Source organism: Fomitiporia mediterranea, assembly GCF_000271605.1.
Source record: "Fomitiporia mediterranea MF3/22 unplaced genomic scaffold FOMMEscaffold_1, whole genome shotgun sequence".
Lineage (NCBI taxonomy): Eukaryota > Fungi > Basidiomycota > Agaricomycetes > Hymenochaetales > Hymenochaetaceae > Fomitiporia > Fomitiporia mediterranea.
The window spans coordinates 1,303,889-1,321,287 of record NW_006760386.1 but is presented as its reverse complement, the minus strand read 5'-3'; the positions used below and the strand labels follow the sequence as shown (position 1 = coordinate 1,321,287).

Here is a 17,399-nt window from a genome sequence, read left to right as displayed (position 1 = left end):
AGCATTCTCTGTTAGAAGGTGTCAACTTAATTTTATACAACATTCCACTTCTTCAAACACTTTCAAAGCTAAAAATGGTTGTTGGTTCTTGGGATGGAACTCCTTTATTTCCTACTATCAATCATGCAATTGAAATAATTAGACAAAAGATGTCTTAATCCACCATTCCTTACTTTTTTCACACTGATTTGGAGGACTTTCATTGTAGAAATTTTAAATATATACCCTAATAATGTCTTTATTTATTACTAAATAAAACAATTATATTGTATATACTTATATTTAATGTGAAACAATAAGATTATCAACTGAGAATTAAGTAGAAAAAAGAATAGTTATATTCTACAGTGGTACTCGAAGATTGGCACGGTACGGTGGTTTACCGCGGTAACCGTGAGAAAATTTACCGCGGTAAGAAAAAACCACGGTATGGATCGCGGTACGCGCGGATGGTTACCATGCCAGGGCCTACCAGTGACACGCTACGACGCGACGCGTGACTCGCGAACATCACTGTACTCTCGAGTCAGACGCGTTCTGTACCTGCATTGAAACCATTTGATAGCATAATGTCGAGCGACGAGGATATTCCAATGGCAGACGCTGACGCGACTCACAGTTTTAATTTCAAAGGAAAGGGGAAGGAAACTTATGCAGAATACACGCAAGATGACAACTTACCATGGTAAGTGAAGTAGTTTTACGCGTCGGCCATCGCTCATCTCTAATAGGGTTGAGAAATATCGCCCTGTTACGCTTGATGACGTTGTATCGCATAAGGATATCACGAGCACAAGTAGGTTGTGCCGGTAATTGAATTAGGACGAGTTGCTAATGGAGCGCGTATGTAGTCGAGAAATTCATTGAGAAGAACCGTCTTCCCCATCTCCTTTTCTACGGACCTCCCGGAACTGGTAAAACTTCCACGATACTAGCTGTTGCTCGTCGTATCTATGGACCGGATTATCGGAAACAGATTCTAGAGGTGAGTGCTCACTACCGATCGTGGTTATGAAGTTAATACTCGTGCCCAGCTCAATGCATCCGATGACCGTGGCATTGACGTCGTGCGGGAGCAAGTTAAGCAGTTCGCGGAAACTCGAACCTTGTTTTCGAAGGGCTTCAAGCTCATTATATTGGATGAGGCGGACATGATGACACAAGCTGCGCAGGCTGCTCTCCGTCGCGTAATCGAACAATACACAAAGAACGTCCGTTTCTGCATTATCTGCAATTATGTCAACAAAATTACGCCAGCAGTGCAAAGTCGTTGTACTCGTTTTCGTTTCAGTCCGTTGCCAATTAAGGAAGTGGAACGTCGTCTGGAAGGGGTCATTGAAGCTGAAAGGTACGAGACCTCTTGCGGTCTTGCTAGCGGTATGCTAATTGTCTCGGAACACAGTGTTAAATTAACGCCGGATGGCAAGGACGCACTCTTGAAACTTTCCAAAGGCGATATGCGCCGCGCTCTAAATGTTTTACAAGCATGCCATGCAGCCTACGATGTAATCGGAGAAACCGAAATCTATAACTGCACTGGCAGTCCTCAACCGAAGGACATTGAGACCGTTGTTACCTCCATGCTTGGGGATGAATTCACGACTTCGTATGAAAGTAAGCTTCCAAACACTGTATTTATCGAATCTTGCGAGCTTTTACGTTGACTTTGGCTGGCTTATCCAGTGATATCTGCTCTTAAGATCGAACGTGGACTGGCCCTCCAGGACCTTATCACAGGAGCTTATGATTACATAGAGACGATTGAATTCGGTTCGCAAGCTCGAGTTTATCTGCTTGATCAACTAGCTTCGACAGAGTAAGGCGGATCAAGTGTCATTCATTTCAGATTGCGACTAACGCCAAATGCCAGATACCGCCTCTCAACTGGTGGAAGCGAGAAGATACAGTTGACGGCACTCCTTGGTGCTTTTAAGAATGCTGTCGAGCTTTCAAAGAAGGACAAGTAACTGCCTATGAGGAGCATTATTTCGTGTCGCAATCTTCGGTCTTCTATTCTAGGACGTGTATTCTAGCCTCAGCTCCGCAAACGAATGATGATCCGTTCATTCTTCCCTGAAATGGGACATCAATTATGGCAATGCAGACTATGTGGCAAACGAGTTTAGTTCAGTAAAGGCAATTACACTGTACTGATCATTATGTTGGAACAACGGAATACTCTTTGTTCATTCTGTTTCGAGAATTTTGAACATTGTTTTAAGGTGTCGTCCATCTATTCACGCCTTCTTATCTAACTATCTGCCATGTATGGAGAGTCAATATGCATTCCTAGTCTTATGTCATGCCCATCATATCGATTCATCAACGCATAGTCCTCTGGTGTCTTATCTGCTTTTGCTGCGTTACCAGTGTTGGAAGTCCTCGGCATATATCAAGATTGCTTGCTGCCCTGCGGACATCATATTATCTCGCTCGCTTGAGAAAATTCGCAATATCAAACTGTGTACTCGTGATGTCTTGCTCATTTTGGATTACAGATAACAGAAACTACCTTTGCAGGCCATAACACTCTTAGTCGAGTATTGTTAAAAGGTCAAGGGCAAAGAAACTTGAAATTATTCTAGGAGATAGAAAACCCCTTTGCGCGCTTGGCGTGCTCCTCGGAGTTCACTTCATATCGTGAATCAGTGCAATGGTGGCGCGGCGCATCAAGCTTTGCGGATGCAATGTACTCACGCTCATCGCTTTCTCGGTTCAATCATTTCATCCACGAGCCAGTGAGTCCGATTGCATCATACTGGATTCTTGTCACACTGCCCGGTTCGATGAGCAAATAAAATAAGCAACCAGTGAAGTTGCTTCGAAATTACTCACATCCTTCAGGCCGAGGTCAGGACTCAGCAGAGCATTTTTATGCTACTTTGACTGCAGGAAGCTTGTGTGCGTAGTTCGGGTTGCGCCACAGTGCATCTGAAACTATGGCTGTCGTTCAGGTCTGCTCACAGAGTCCGACGCATTTCTAGGACCTCTCTTCCAAAGATGGCGAGCTTTCATGACACGCAAGCGCTCTGAGTACTAACATTGCCAATTGCATGAACAGGCTCAAGACAAGAACTCTTCCTACATTTCTCATATTTTTGTTAGGAATAGCTGCAAATGTCTCACAAGCTAACCTCTTCAATCAGTAGGAACCAACCAAGGGGGCACAAAGCCAGACTTTCAGTCTTATTAGCACATTGTTTTACTTTCTTGTTTCTTGTAAAGCTGTATTATCAATGCCACACGTACTGCTCAGAATAATCTTAGATGTACTGTAACACACTACAGCTGCTTCCTTACCAGGATCACTATCATATGATATTACTATTTAACACTTACTAGTATATGTGATTGTATAGAGAATTGTCTACAACTGTTGACCATCCTCTGTGAACCGTCTTTTCTTTGTGCTACCAGAAGACACGTGTCTAGATCTGATCTGAGGCCGAGGTTGACAGTATCTCTGCTCCTCATTTGCCAATTCCAATAGTAACCCTTCAAGCTCGTCCACTTGCCAGTTTTCCATCAAACTCTCTACTTGTGCAACTGTTAGTTCTTGATTTTGTTTTGCAAGTGCCCCAAAATTTGTCTTAATCCAGTCGTAGTTATTCTGCCACTTGTCCTTCTTCAAGTTAATTAACCTTATCTCATCATTGTATCCCTTATGAAGTCTATCAAGCCTTGTCTTGATACTATGCCATTTGTCTATTGCTTTCTCTATGTTGTCAGCATCTGCATATGCAGTGCTCTCGTGTCGGGAGTGAGAGCTCATTTCCCTAATACTGATTCTGCTGACGCTGCTGTTACTTGGTTCGTTGTGCTGTCCTGCTTGCTTGTACGCCTGCTCGTACTGACAGAATGTTTCTTTGAAGGGTGGGTGCCCTTAAATAACTACTGCACACTAGACTTTATAGTGTAGAGCCCAAATTGCAGATGACGGGAACAGTTGGTGCAAAGCAAGATATGATGATGCTATGAATAGAATGATTGGAACTGGACAATCGTGGCATAATGCAATACAGACCTGTTTGTAAAGTTTTACCCACCTACCCTACATAGTATTTACCTAATTTGGTAATATTACATTGTTTCTTGCACGATTTGACAGATGGTGGTCCCCTTCCTTGTATACAACAATGCTAGGACTTACCATATGGCACACATAGCTCACGTACGGAGAAACATATGGACTGAAGCTGTGCTATTCCAGTTCAGTCAATAGTCGTTTAGATAATACTGGGTTTGCAGCATAATCTTTGAAGCTCTCCAACATCCATGGATTTCTAATCTTGATTCGTCTTTTACTAGACTTCGACATTAATATATCATTTAGTGGTTGCTGCAGAATGTTTGATATGAATAACAGGTGATTAAATGCTGAATTGATTGTAGGACAGATTTCAGAGCCGTAGCTTGCTAAAGACAGTGTCATGATTCTACCCAATTCCAAATTTATAAACAACTGCTCGAGTTTGACCGACGGCTTGAGTCATCCGGGTCTGCTTAGGAGACACATGATAATCAGCACATATGCAAACAATCATTCTGGCAATGTCATGTAGACATTCTGTCGAGTGCAGGTACAGCAGCTTGAGCCACACTGGAAAAGGCAATATACTATGAGAACATTGAGAAGTACTGCTTGATCCCATACAGCAGAAGACCTGTAATAGAAATAAGAATTACAGTAAATTTTCAGTCGACTAACTCTTTGTCATAATATTGATTTCTTGCTGGTAAAATTGTGCAAACAAACTCATGTATATTGCTGCAAACAATCGTAGATACCGAATTTTCTGCCTTCAAGTTGCTACAGCTTCTGGGTGGAGCTGCTGTCTTGTTAAGATCATCATTATTTACCACTGACTATGTATAATACATGTGGGTATAGGATATAAGTATTCACTGTATGATACTAGTATTAGCCCCCCGCGATCCGCCTCCTCTTTGAGCCAGTAGACTCGCGGCTGGTCCCAGTTTGTGGTGCGCAGTGGTATTTCTGTTCCTGTACTGCCAAATCACCCAGCAACGCCTCAAATTCGCTTGCTTTCCAGTCATCCATTTGGCCTTTTACTTCTTCAACTGTCAGTCTTGGATTTTGTTTTGCAATACTCCCAAACTCATCCTTAAACCAGTTGTAGTGCCCTTGCCACTTCTGCTTCTTCTTCTCATAATACTTTATTGTGTCCGTGAATGTGCTATCTAGTCGTGTAATCCTTTCCTTAATATCATGCCATTTGTCTATTCCTGGCTGCATTTCGTCAGAATTCACATTTGCAGTGTTCTTTGGGCTGATACTCATTTCAGTATCGATGCTTTTGTTGATACTTTTGTTGATGGTTCGTTAGGCTTTCCTGCTTCCTAGTGTCCTTGCTTAGCTTAATGGAATGCTTCTTTGAGGTGCGACTTTGGATCGGTAGTACGCGCACTTTATAAGACAAGAAACGAGTTTGCAAATGCATGGTAAGCTGTCAGAGCAAAGAAAGTAAGCTGCTGATTGTTTATTGGCAGACGTTATCACTACTTTGCTGAACTAGTGCAAACTGCCTGTTTGATCAGCAATTGCAATGACGAGCTACATGCCATTACCAAGGGCTGCATTACAATAAGTTATGAATGTCAATTTACCTAGCGATAAACACAACAAATGGATTTCCGACAAAAGCGTGCAACGTCGTAATAATAAGAGGTGGTCAGGAAACGAGTTTGCGCTACTGTAATCGACCGATAAAGCATAATATAATTTTGCGTATATAATATATACGCAAATATAGTAGTGTGTCACGTGATGCGGGCGTGCAATGACACGACGCGGTCCTTGAAGTTGAAGCTCACGACGTGTTCAACGCTCATGGCCTTTCCCGTTCCCAATCATCTCCCACGCAAGACTTTGCGTACAGATGTGTCGTCCAATATCCTCTCCACAATATCTGATACGAATAGCAAGTCATTAAACGCTGAGCTAGCTGCAGGATGGGTCTCTGAACTGCAACTCGCCATACAACAGACCAAAGTCAGCATTGGAATTCTATGTTCGTGTTGCAGAACTCAAACCCTTCTACCAGGACGGTATATGTGATCGGATTAATGAGCAACTTCCCGAATTCAATCGACAGCTTGATTCGTCTAGGTCTGTTCAGATACGTCTCGGGGACCTGACTCGGAGCGTGGACAAGCTGTCAGAATCCCTTGAGCGTCCCGAAGTACGTGTACTCGTGCAAGGCTTGCTGCTTGTCTAATGCGGTCCCAAGGATGGCACTCTTTCTACACTTCTTAGAACTTTAAGGAACCATAAGGATTTGGCACAGCATGCTTCCGACGCCCTGGTCATATATAAAGCTTTGTCGTATTTGAGCCAGTGCCGCACAGGCTTCGAGAGTCTACGCGCGTCCGTCGCGAGTGGAAAGCTTCCAGAAGCTGTACAAATATCTGAAAATGTCTCCAAGGCATTGGACAGTGCTCCTAAGCCACTTGCAAATGCGGCGGTCATGACGGACATGAAGGTGTGTAATGATATACTTGGAGTCGAAAGGTTTGAAGCTTATTACTTGGACAAAAGAATCAACTTCGAACGCTGAGGGACAGTATTGAGGAACAACTAACTGAAGCTTATGCAAGGAGCGTTAAAGTGTCGACGACTGAGCTGCGCATCTGCCCGTCCGTCAAAGGTAGCGTGCAACGCCTGCCTTAGTGTTCCTTTCTCATGTTTTTGAACAGTTCGACAATCTCAAGCTATTATCACGCTGCGGGACATTCTATCATCTCTCACCTCTAATTCGCTAGAATCACTTCTCGCGTCGCTGCGTCGAGATATTATTGCACATTTCATCAATTTCCCGCTGCAGCAGCCAATATCTTCAAGTATTTCGAACGCTCGCGATGTCGATGGGACGCCATCTATATCTTTATCTATCTTTCCCCTTCCTCCATCCCCCGGCTGCCGAAGTTCGACACCCTCTTACCTCGAAGAGCTACTCAAGTTCCTTCGTGAGAATCTTTTTCCAGCCGTACCACCTTTAGCCTCCTCCTTCTCGCATTCATTCTATAAACCGACATCAAGCGCCCTTCTACGTGACGTCCTTATTCCCTTCATTCCGGCATCCTTATCTGACCTTCCACAATTCCTGTCGCTCGTGCGCGACTGCGTTTACCTCGAACGCGACTACTTCATAAACGGTGACGCTATAGCCAGCCCCCTCGACAGTGAAGGCGAACTTCGGACTTGGGCCAAGGGTATCGCGGGACATTATGGTCGAAAGCGCCGGGTGGATTTACTAGCTCAGGCCAGGAAAATAGTTCTGTCAAACGGGGATGAACGCGTCGTTCGAGTGGAGGTGTCTCAGCCTCTTGAAGGAAGTGTTGTGCTACCTGGCCCAGAAGTTATACCAGTACAAGGTGACATCAATACCAAAGATGAGGCTGAGAACGGCTGGGACTTCGAGGATGAAGTGCCTGCTGCTGATTCAGCTCCATCTACAAATGGTAAATCGCATGCTGAGGAAGGTGGTCCATCTGGTGAGGTGCCTGCAGAAGCCGAGGGAAATGGATGGGATTTCGATGACGCAGGTAAAGACACGTCTAATCAAACCAAGGCGGAAATTCAAGACGACTCTGACGCCTGGGGTTGGGGAGATGAAGGCGAAGATAGCACGCTTGCTACGGGTACGGAAGATAGTGGTGACAAAACTGTTCAGACAACCAACGGGCACAGCAGATCTACACATCAAGAGGACTCTGACAGTTCAGCATGGGATTCAGCATGGGATGAAGCTGACCCTGTACCTCAATTACCATCCTCTACTGCACAACCGGTAAAAGCACCGAAGGTTGCAAAGCGTTTGGAGAAACTGACTGCGAAGGGGAAAGGGAAGACAACTGCCTCTCCAGCATTATCGTCCAACCCACCTTCATCGGTATTTTCAGCATCATCTACATTGCCGCCTAGCGTCTCGTCTACATCGCACACTTTTAGTTCACCTCATTCCAGTTCTTCGTTCTCCGCTGTCGCTTCTCCCATACAAAGTAATCATCCACCCCCGCTAAGCTCGCATTCAGCAGCTTCACGATCACCAGCACTTTCTCTTCCTCAGAAGCCTAAGGAGCCGGAAACTTATCTCATCTCTGGACGTATTCAAGACCTTGTCCAGCTTATCTCTGAAATTCTTGACGAGGGAGGAACTACCGCATCTTCATCACTCTTCTCTGATTTCCCATTATCATCACCCGAGTCTAACAGCAGTGCTAGCACATTCGTCTTGCAGACAGCACCCGCCGTGTTAGACTTATACCGTGCTGTATATCCTATCGCATTCGCAGCCGAGCTTACAAGTTCTGCACGAGCTTTGCGTTTCGCAAATGACTGCACGTATTTACACGAAGAGGCTGCTCAACTCAAACTTGCAGCAGACAATGCGGATGTGGTACACGAACAGATGCGCGAGGCATTAGATCGCTTACACGCACTCGGCGCGTGGTGGTATGACGAGGGCATCGTGAGTAACTAACTATTCCGGAAGCTTTTTTTCGATTTCCGTAATTGGCCAACTGACGACGTGTGAAATTTGTAGGAACGTGAATGCGAGCGTGTACTACAAATTCTAGCTCGCGCAGAGGGCTTCGCGGACACTGGTGACCAGGAACGATTCGATGAGTGCGAGGCTGTGATGAGCGAGGTCTTACGAGAGGTGCGGACTTCGACGGCGGAGTGGAAGGTGCGTGTCCACACCACACACAGTTTTAATTTCCAGTATTAGGTTAATCTAACGAATTGGTCTTGCCTTTTTGGTCTCCCTTTATTCTATCAATCACATACAAATTCACGTTTATCACGTTCCGGTGACATGGGATTATGGAATTTCGTTGACCCGGTGGGGTACAGACGGTGTTGCCTCGCACGAGGTGGCTACGAGCTGCAGGGCGTATCGTGGAGACGGTGTTGTCCCGTGTGTTGGAAGACATACTTGCGTTACCGGATATCCCTGAACTGGATTCGCGCCGACTGGGCGAGCTTTGTCGGATACTGAACTCTCTTGAGGCGATTTTTGTTGACGCGGACGATCTGAATGCGGTGAGATATCTCTTAATAACCTTGCTGTCAATTTGATTATTGACAGATGATTTATTTCCTATCAAAGCCATCAATGATCCTCGATTATGTCCCGTCCTGGCTCAAATATTCGTACCTCGCAGAGCTACTCGTGAGTTCCCGGCTTACTTTACTCATGCTACGTTTCCTTCTCTTAATCTGCGAACACGTGGGATTCCTACTGATGCACATTGATCACGTCCGTCTGTCTACAGGAAGCCTCCCTTGCGGATCTGTCGTACCTATTCGATGAGGGTGCGTTGATTGACTTTAGCGTGGACGAGTTGGTGAGACTTGTGCGTGCATTGTTCGCGGATACGCCGTTACGTGATAATGCGATTGCGAAATTACAACGTGGGCATCCTGTTGTTGATTCTTGAGGAGCTTTGATGTGTTGTTCATGCATTCGTCTTTTCTTTTTCTCTTTCTTTCTGTCCATTACTTCTTTTGCGTTGTTTGCGCTATGGGACACGGTTGCATACATTACATATTTTATTATCCACGTCTTACCATGTCTCTATGCACCATTTTCGCATGCTCTTTTTTTTCTTTCAATTTTACTTGCATCCATATCTTTTCGTATGACGAAAAGGGTTCTATACTTCGAACACCAAAATGACATTTACTACATTCCAGTAGATGAAGAGATCCGAAATTGTTGACAGATAAGGGAAGACGGATAGGTTGTAGGAGGTTTACGGCGAGAATCGCATCTGTCGTCGGGATCGAGGATTATGGCGTTAGCGTTTCTTCCCTTCTCTTGTGTTGAACGCGGATTGACACGTACATTTCATATTCGCGTACGAAAATAAATAATGTATATATACTCTCTTGGTGTACTGTAACTTGTGAGATGTAGAATGGTGCTAACGCTACTATGAGCGTAGTACAGTCTACAGATAAGTTTCGGAAGTATCGTAACAGCGGACGGAGAGACGGCTGACCCGCATGTAAGGCACGCGTACTCCTCGGAACGCACAGTTTCAACGCACTTACCGGCTGTCAAACATGTGAGGGTAATAACAGAATTCATGTCACATTTGATATCATATCATTCTTACTTTTTATGGTGTTATACATGCATAAAAATACATAATACAGTAATGATATTATTCGCGTGCTCTTACGAAGTGCAGTATAAAAGCAAAGTCGTTCCGGGTGCCCTCTAGGCTCTTACTACTTGGCGGCCAGAACGTAGGCGCATACATCCATACGCATACGCACGCAAACTCCATTCAGCACCCGTCCTTTTGCCCTAGTCTCTTACTTTTCTACTTTACTCCTTCTAACAAACCTTAAGCTTCCTTCCGTGCATACACCCGAGGGCGTCGCTCTCGGACTTAAACACTCATTTTAGAGAAGAAGCACTAGTTACGCACTGCTGCTGCCACCACACACACGACTTACTGTAATATGCATCTCCCTTTGCGTCGACGGGATACCAAGCGGCCTGGTACACCTACCACAGCTCCGCAGGCTGCGCCTAGCATACACGAGGCGTCTGGGACGTCGGTCAAGTCAGCAGCGTCGACTCCTGGCGCCCAGGCTCAGTTGTACGACTTCCTTGCACAGGCGCCGTCTCAGCAACAGAAGGAGCAGACGCCGCCACATGGATTGAAGGGACTTGGGAGACGTATGACGGGCTCGAAGCCTGTGAGGATGTTGAAGAGCATTGCGTCGAAGACGAGCTTGAGGGGACATGGAAGGCACACTTCGTCGGTGGCGGGGAGCATACGGAGCACGAGGAGTGTCGCGAGTCAACATGAGGCTGTGGCGGAGGAGACTGCTAATGTCAATGCTAATGGGAAGACGGAGGAGGGTGTGAAGGGAAGGACCTCTGGGGAGACGGATTACGGGAAGGACGTGACGAATGCGCAGGCTGCCGGTGCTGAGGTGAAGAGTGCTGAGGTCGAGCAGAGCAGCGCCACACCCAACGAGAACGGGAGTGCAGATGTCATTGTCAAGCATGAGGCCGAGGCGAGGCCAGAACCGAACTCGGCAGAGGAGCCAGCTACACAGAGCGAGGAACCGAAGACGCGCATCGATCAGAATGACACAGCGGACATGGAGCAAGCTACGCCCGCCGTTGAAGCTGCCAGCGAGTCTATGGTTATCGTTGACGTCGACGACGCGAAGAACGTTAAGGACGATAGCACTGCTTCAATCGACGCTCGGGAACAGACGCGTCGTCCAGAAGAGGAAGGCATAGAAGCGCACGCGATTACGGCAGACATCCCCTCCCGTAACGCCGAAACTATCTCCTTGTCCTCTTCCTCCACCACTGTCGACCCTCCCGTCCACCACGTTGGCGAAGACTCTGCTAAATTGAAGCAAGCGAAAATGGAGCAGGATACTGAGCCTCTCAAGACGCTCGAACTTACGGAGGGCAACGTGCAGTCTGAAGTCGCGGTCACGGATGTTAACCCGTTCCTCGTGGACGACCCAGAGGACCCTCTTTCAGAGCCAGAGGCGGAGACAAAGAGTGGTGCAGACACGCCAATCGCGCAGAGCGTCGTCCTCTCCACGCAACTCGAGAGTGATGACACCAAGGCTCAGACCGTGGCACCGGTCGTAGACGAGGAACGAGCACCTTCTCCTGAAAAGACCGCTTCGTCGACTGCGCCTGAGAGCTCTCCCTTGTCCTCATCTTCCTCATCCGAGGAAGAGGCTCCAGAACTGCACGTGCCTGCTCTCGCCGTAACTTCGCTCTTCCTGCCTGTTCCTCAAGTACGTACCTTCATGCTCGGCATCGCCTCCTTGACATGGTGGTTGACCAGCAAAGCCGCTTCGTATCCACTCGCCTATTTCCCTGCTCTCTCGTCCTCACGTCTCTCTCCACTGTCCTACCTCACTAGACGGACCCACTAAGCGCGCTCCTCACCAAACACGTCCCCGAACCGCACTTGCGCCCTCCGCGCGATACAAGCGGCGAGTGGACCCACACTGACTTCCACACGCTTGTTGTAAGTGTACTCTTTCAGCTGATAAGCTATGGACGGCTCGTAAATTAATAAGATGTGTATGTCTCCCTCTGCCCTGTTGTGTTCTTTTTTTTTGTTCTGGTGGTTGTTGTACCTTCTACCCTGTTCCCTTGTCGCTTTAATGTTTCTCCCACCCGTTCGTTGGGCAATGTTATGTTTTTTTGGTGTTGTACCACCTAGATGACGAATAACTGGCGTGCGCTTGCGCGTATGGCGAGAGACCGAATCGTCGCAGCAAACCCTAGCGACGTTGAACTCATCTTGAACGTGCGTGAATTAAATTGAGACCGTTTCATCAGCACTTCATCCGTTATATTTTGGTTTACATGCGTTATCTATATGTAGCTATGGTACATCCGCCTCTCCTCCCTCGCCCGTCTCCGCCTCTTCAACCAAACATCAGCAGAATGCGAAAACCTATTCAGCGTACTCGCTACGCTCGAACCTCCCACAGCACGTGCATACATCCTCCATTCAATCCTACCCTTCGAGCTTGAGGTCTTAAGAGCGAGGTGTGCGTATTGGGCCGGAGATCATTTGGGGTACTTGGATGATGTATCGGCGTTGTTGCAGAGGTGTCGGGTGAGAGCGAGGCAGGCGAGGGGTGGTACTGAAGGGGCGATGTGGAAGGAGAGAGGGGCGAGGATGGCGTTGATTGTTGCGAGTCAGCTTGTTGAGATGAAGGTATGGTATCCCTTCGAGCTTATACAAGACTATCTTAATTTACGCTGAATGGAACATTTATTTATTTATTAGGACTACACAGCAGCCTCAACGCTCCTCGAACCACTCCTCTCCTCTTCTTCCCCCCCTTCCTCATCAACATCAGCGCCAACTACGAATCCAGCACTCCGCTCAGCCCTCGCACGCATCTACCTCCAAGGCGGTCTCCTCTCCTCCGCCCAAAAGCACATCGATATTGTCGAGCAAGATCCCTCTGCAGAACCTGCGTTGAAAAATATGAATGCGGTGATTTGGAACGCGGCGCTGGGAGAGTGGGGTGTGGCTGCTGAGTATGCTAGGGTGCTTGTTGAGGGTGAGAGTGCGGAGGAGGGGGTTATAGATGTTGTGGTAGGTTCCTATCTTCCCCTTCTGCTCTTCATTCCAGCTTGAACTTGAACATATGTAGGCTGCGAATAACTATGCAGTCGCACTTCTTGGGCAAGGACGCATCAAAGAGGTAACTCACGTCGCTCATATATTTATTTATTTTATTTATTCTAACACCTTCGATTTTATCATCATCATCTTCATCATCATCATTTGAAGGGCATCCAAATCCTCGAATCAACACTCCAAACATCACCCTCAGCAACATGCTCAACAGAGCCTTATCTCTTCAACCTCTGTAAGCCTCCTCCCCATTCATTCATGCATACATACATACCATTTTCTTCTTTTTTTCTAAAACAAAATATTAAAATATATCTCGTGTAGCAACGATGTACGAACTCCGCGCAGGCCTAACAACACAACGCAAACGAGACCTGCTCATCGAAGTAGCGAAGTGGAGCGGAGATGGCTTGCGAGCGACCTGTTTGAAGATGAACGCCTAGTACTTGAAACCTAGACATTAACCTGGACGATTTCAACAGATCAAAATACGATGTATACTATTAGCGATGACTTTCGCATGTATAAAAGACTTTAATCAATTCGACGTTGTCCAGGTCAGGTATTTGGGTCCAACGTATCGAGTCGACTACCCCTTCACACCACGTAACGCAAAAAAAATGCAAATTCACGATAATTTCCATGCATAGACTATACGAAATAGACACCCGATCCATTCATTACTGCATATTACTCTAATAACTTGCACAACTTGCAAACTCAAGAAAAAAGCGGCAGGGAAAGAGAAAGTCAGAAGAAGATCTTACTGTATATGTGAAAAGGGGTTATAAAAAAAATTGATACACATAACGTCGTTTCGTTGCGTAACTATCAACAATTGCATCATGACAATGAAAAATTTATAAGTGAGAAAAAAGGTAAAATCACAACGCTGTATTGGGTCGTGTCAAGAAAAAAGGAGCTGATCTTGGTAGTTCGGCATGATAAGGGGTATGCATGGATGCACGGACGTAGTGACAGGACGGGAAATTATCGAGTGCGAAGGATACGTTGGTAGAAAGGAAGGAGAGGTTTTATCAGCAGCAGAAGCACAGCATATGTCAAAGAGCAAGGTAGTTTCGAGTTCATGGTGATGTATGGAGTATGAAGTACGAGGCTTTAGGTTGAACTATAGGACAGTGCACTTATATGGATCTAGTTACCGGCTTGACGACTAAGAAGATACAACGATAGTTCCTGCCAGCCTAGCATAACAAACAATGCAAGTCAATACTTATTTCAACTTCACCTAACTATACGTGGTTTTTGAACAGTAACGAAAGGTAGACTCACCTCCACCAACACGACACATAACCTTCTTCGACTTCACACCAGACCGACTCATCGTAAGCAACCGGCACGCTACAATCTTCCTCGCCAAGTGATTGGAGAATGCATACTGTGCCTTGATCTCTTCGTTATCCTTCGGAATCACACGTAAAGGTGGGTCGATGCGCTCAATTAGCAGACCGTGAGGAATCCTAGAGCACGACATCAGTAATCATCTTGGTAATAAGTAGTGTTTTGACTTGGACTCACGAATTTCCGATGGCAGCAACCTCCGCATCAAGAGGATCCTTAGGATTAGCAGGTATATACGTATGCATAGAACGGGACTCAAAACTAGGCGTATATGCTCCCGCACGAGAGCCCGGTCTCGACAGGGGAGTATGCGGAAGGGGCGGAGCAACGGAAGGCTCGCGACGATAGCTCGACGGTGGTGCTCGACTCGATCGTCTTAAACCAGGTGAGATAGACGAAGCATTATCATGAAAGTACGGAAGCTGTTGGACGCGTCCCCGCAGAGTAGCTTCAGGTGTCTGGGCACGGAGAGCGCTGGAACGGAAGGACATCGACGTATCTGGACGGTCGAAATAATCGGACATGGCAGATGAAGGTCGTGATGCAGAAGAAAACGAGAGCGTGGGAACAGGAATCTTGGATCTACTTGGTGGACGCGGATAAGGGATATGAGTGCCTAAGGGTGTTTTCGCTCTTGAATATGAGGAAATGCCACTGATAGAGGACGTTGAGCGAGTAGGGGAGATGCGTTGCATAATCGAGGAATCTGGTGGTGACCTGTCGTCAAAGCTGGTATCTGATGAAGCTGAAGACCCCTTCCAATTGATAGGCATTGGAATATGACTAGGGGTCCTTGGACGTGCACGAGGATTCGTCGCAAAACCGAAAGATGATTGAGACCGTGACGGAGGTCGGCTGATAGACGATCGTGTTGTAGACCCATTTGATGCTGTAATCGGTGACCAAGGCCGCGAAGATGCAAAAGAGGCCCGGGACAGACTTCGTGGTGGGTTAGGCGTCATCGGAGGAATAGGAGGTACGGGCGGATAATTACTCGAGACCGATCGCATATTTGCTGCTGAGCTTTTCCTACTTAATGATGGTCTCACTGGTCGAGTGGGCTCCTCGGATTCGACCTTCGTCGAGCTGTTCCACCTCGGAGCCTTGAATTTTATCGTCTCTTCCGCACCAGTACGACGAGTGGTCGGTGATTCGGGAGTCATACTCTGCGAATGCTTATGCATCGGTCGCTCAGGTGTTGCAAGGTTGGTCACTCCGCGCAAGGGAAACATCGATCGTCGATTGCGAACTGTCGGTAAAGGATCGGATGCTGGTGGCTTTGCAACTTCTTCCTTACTAACAGGTGTAGCCCTCCCGCTCATCCTGCCACCGATCCTCTTCGCCAATTTCCGCAGGGGCGAAATTGAATTGGAAAGAGACTCGATTGAATTACTGATCCGCCGTGATCCTGTCGAAGACTGAGGAGTAATAAGGTGACCATTGCCATGGACTGACGACCTAGATGTCTTTTCCGAGATAACGGAACCAAATTCGTCTGCCTCGCTGCCTTGCATCAATAAAATTTTGCGTGTTGTCTCCATGTCTGCGTCTGTCCGCTGTATCCGTTCCTTCAGGTTTTTCCACCTCTGCGTAGATTCTGCATGTCGACGTAGACATTCACCGTTCTTCGTCACGCGATCCTGTACTCCTTTGTCTATAATAGAGAGAACCTTAGATGTAGCAGGCGTATAATGCCTAAAAACGCGTGAGAAACATTTCCAATACAGGACTAAAAATAAGCAAAGAACGTACTTTTTCTTCGCTTCATAAGAATCCTGTAAACTACGGAAAGTCTCGTAAGTGAGAGGAGCAGCGTCTCTTGAGGACGGGCTTGCTTGAGCTAATAGAGTCGCATCCTCAGAAGGTACTCTTTTCCGCACTCGCCAAATGAATTCCTAGATCCCCATTAGAATGCACTTATTCCTCGCATATTTCCGACATACCTGACAACGCTGTATAGCCTTCTCCAGACTAGTCATCATACCATCCGCTTGCTCGCTAACCGTACGAAAGACTGTTAACCATTTGTCTTCCTTAAGTTCCTCTCTTAGAACATCAGTTTCATCCTGGACGGATTCCCAATCAGTCACTAAGGCTTTATGCTTTCGCAACAGAAGTGTTCGTTCGTCCTCATCTTCCGTCTGTTTAGGGGTCTGCGATAATAAGGGCTCCAAAGCATCAGCAACGGACTTCATTCCTCGGTTAACGGCTTCCAAACGTTCATCCAAAGACATAAGAGCTTGATCAATAACTCCGGATGATGAGCTTTGAGGATCTCGAGTTGTTTGTGTTTGGTGTCGTATCTCCTGAATTTCTGGACGCGACGAACTAGGTTAGGGACAAAACGCGTATTGTCTTTGTATTACTTTCTTCCTTACCGAATATACGCGTCTGAATGTCAGATATGCTATATGAGAGCTCCGTCATGTTCGTCGAGATCGCCAAAAGGCGTAAGTCACTGAATAAAACAACACAATGAGCGCTTTATCCTCGCGTGCAGACACAGCTGATACCCACTCGATGCTACGCTGTTTCCCCTTTCCACTATCACTATCAATGTTATTACTAGATCCATTCCCATTATTGAGAGCCTTCTTCACATTGATCGTCGCGTCTTCTAACATGATATACTTTCGCGTCAACAAAATATGTCCACATAGATTGTTCTAATGAAGACGTACCTGTGTCTGAATTGGGACCCGAACTGGCCACTGATGATGACGCGATGGACTTCTGCGCATTGGACGAGACGGATGGCGGTCTCTCCCCAAAAGCAGTGGCAGTAACAGTAAGCTCTTCGGAATTATCCTTTGCGATCGATGAAGTGCTCGTCGAGCGCGACAGAGACAACTTTAGCG

General features: G+C 46.7%; 7 protein-coding genes across 7 annotated transcripts; 4 read left to right on the top strand and 3 right to left on the bottom strand.

Moving 5' to 3' along the window:
• Window positions 1-593: 593 nt before the first annotated feature.
• Window positions 594-1,967, top strand: FOMMEDRAFT_72721 (P-loop containing nucleoside triphosphate hydrolase protein; the record flags this gene model as incomplete). The annotated part of the gene is made up of 7 exons (XM_007261423.1): window positions 594-685; window positions 732-796; window positions 852-985; window positions 1,035-1,348; window positions 1,403-1,614; window positions 1,684-1,816; window positions 1,871-1,967. The coding sequence occupies 7 exons, from the start codon at window positions 594-596 to the stop codon at window positions 1,965-1,967; spliced, it is 1,047 nt and encodes a 348-aa protein (XP_007261485.1).
• A 1,400-nt stretch (window positions 1,968-3,367) lies between these two features.
• Window positions 3,368-4,164, bottom strand: FOMMEDRAFT_24881 (uncharacterized protein; the record flags this gene model as incomplete). Its single annotated transcript, XM_007261422.1, has 3 exons — window positions 3,368-3,850; window positions 4,025-4,046; window positions 4,151-4,164. 3 exons carry the CDS (start codon window positions 4,162-4,164, stop codon window positions 3,368-3,370), a joined length of 519 nt encoding a protein of 172 aa, XP_007261484.1.
• Window positions 4,165-4,921: 757 nt separating this feature from the next.
• Window positions 4,922-5,302, bottom strand: FOMMEDRAFT_24880 (uncharacterized protein; the record flags this gene model as incomplete). Its single annotated transcript, XM_007261421.1, has 1 exon — window positions 4,922-5,302. The coding sequence occupies one exon, from the start codon at window positions 5,300-5,302 to the stop codon at window positions 4,922-4,924; it is 381 nt and encodes a 126-aa protein (XP_007261483.1).
• Window positions 5,303-5,847: 545 nt separating this feature from the next.
• FOMMEDRAFT_115831 (uncharacterized protein) lies at window positions 5,848-9,691 on the top strand. The gene is made up of 9 exons (XM_007261420.1): window positions 5,848-6,013; window positions 6,066-6,203; window positions 6,252-6,503; window positions 6,560-6,668; window positions 6,718-8,492; window positions 8,568-8,711; window positions 8,879-9,067; window positions 9,135-9,197; window positions 9,301-9,691. Exons 1-9 carry the CDS (start codon window positions 5,852-5,854, stop codon window positions 9,463-9,465), a joined length of 2,997 nt encoding a protein of 998 aa, XP_007261482.1. The 5' UTR covers window positions 5,848-5,851; the 3' UTR covers window positions 9,466-9,691.
• Window positions 9,692-10,252: 561 nt separating this feature from the next.
• On the top strand, window positions 10,253-12,198 carry FOMMEDRAFT_16179 (uncharacterized protein). Its single transcript, XM_007261419.1, has one exon. The coding sequence runs from the start codon at window positions 10,499-10,501 to the stop codon at window positions 11,951-11,953; it is 1,455 nt and encodes a 484-aa protein (XP_007261481.1). The 5' UTR covers window positions 10,253-10,498; the 3' UTR covers window positions 11,954-12,198.
• An 18-nt stretch (window positions 12,199-12,216) lies between these two features.
• On the top strand, window positions 12,217-13,699 carry FOMMEDRAFT_137814 (uncharacterized protein). Its single transcript, XM_007261418.1, has 6 exons — window positions 12,217-12,333; window positions 12,412-12,750; window positions 12,823-13,137; window positions 13,196-13,246; window positions 13,336-13,414; window positions 13,504-13,699. The coding sequence occupies exons 1-6, from the start codon at window positions 12,247-12,249 to the stop codon at window positions 13,620-13,622; spliced, it is 990 nt and encodes a 329-aa protein (XP_007261480.1). The 5' UTR covers window positions 12,217-12,246; the 3' UTR covers window positions 13,623-13,699.
• Window positions 13,700-14,334: 635 nt separating this feature from the next.
• On the bottom strand, window positions 14,335-16,968 carry FOMMEDRAFT_73499 (uncharacterized protein; the record flags this gene model as incomplete). The annotated part of the gene is made up of 6 exons (XM_007261417.1): window positions 14,335-14,384; window positions 14,473-14,660; window positions 14,719-16,236; window positions 16,294-16,436; window positions 16,485-16,855; window positions 16,920-16,968. 6 exons carry the CDS (start codon window positions 16,966-16,968, stop codon window positions 14,335-14,337), a joined length of 2,319 nt encoding a protein of 772 aa, XP_007261479.1.
• Window positions 16,969-17,399: the final 431 nt, after the last annotated feature.

Coding starts and splice junctions, on each gene's coding strand:
- FOMMEDRAFT_115831 (XM_007261420.1), top strand. CDS start 5,852: ATGGCCTTTCCCGTTCCCAATCATCTCCCACGCAAGACTTTGCGTACA. Junction 6,014..6,065: donor TCGCCATACAACAGACCAAA/GTCAGCATTGGA, acceptor CCCTTCTACCAG/GACGGTATATGTGATCGGAT. Junction 8,493..8,567: donor GGTGGTATGACGAGGGCATC/GTGAGTAACTAA, acceptor TGAAATTTGTAG/GAACGTGAATGCGAGCGTGT.
- FOMMEDRAFT_137814 (XM_007261418.1), top strand. CDS start 12,247: ATGACGAATAACTGGCGTGCGCTTGCGCGTATGGCGAGAGACCGAATC. Junction 12,334..12,411: donor ACGTTGAACTCATCTTGAAC/GTGCGTGAATTA, acceptor ATCTATATGTAG/CTATGGTACATCCGCCTCTC. Junction 13,247..13,335: donor GGCAAGGACGCATCAAAGAG/GTAACTCACGTC, acceptor CATCATTTGAAG/GGCATCCAAATCCTCGAATC.
- FOMMEDRAFT_16179 (XM_007261419.1), top strand. CDS start 10,499: ATGCATCTCCCTTTGCGTCGACGGGATACCAAGCGGCCTGGTACACCT.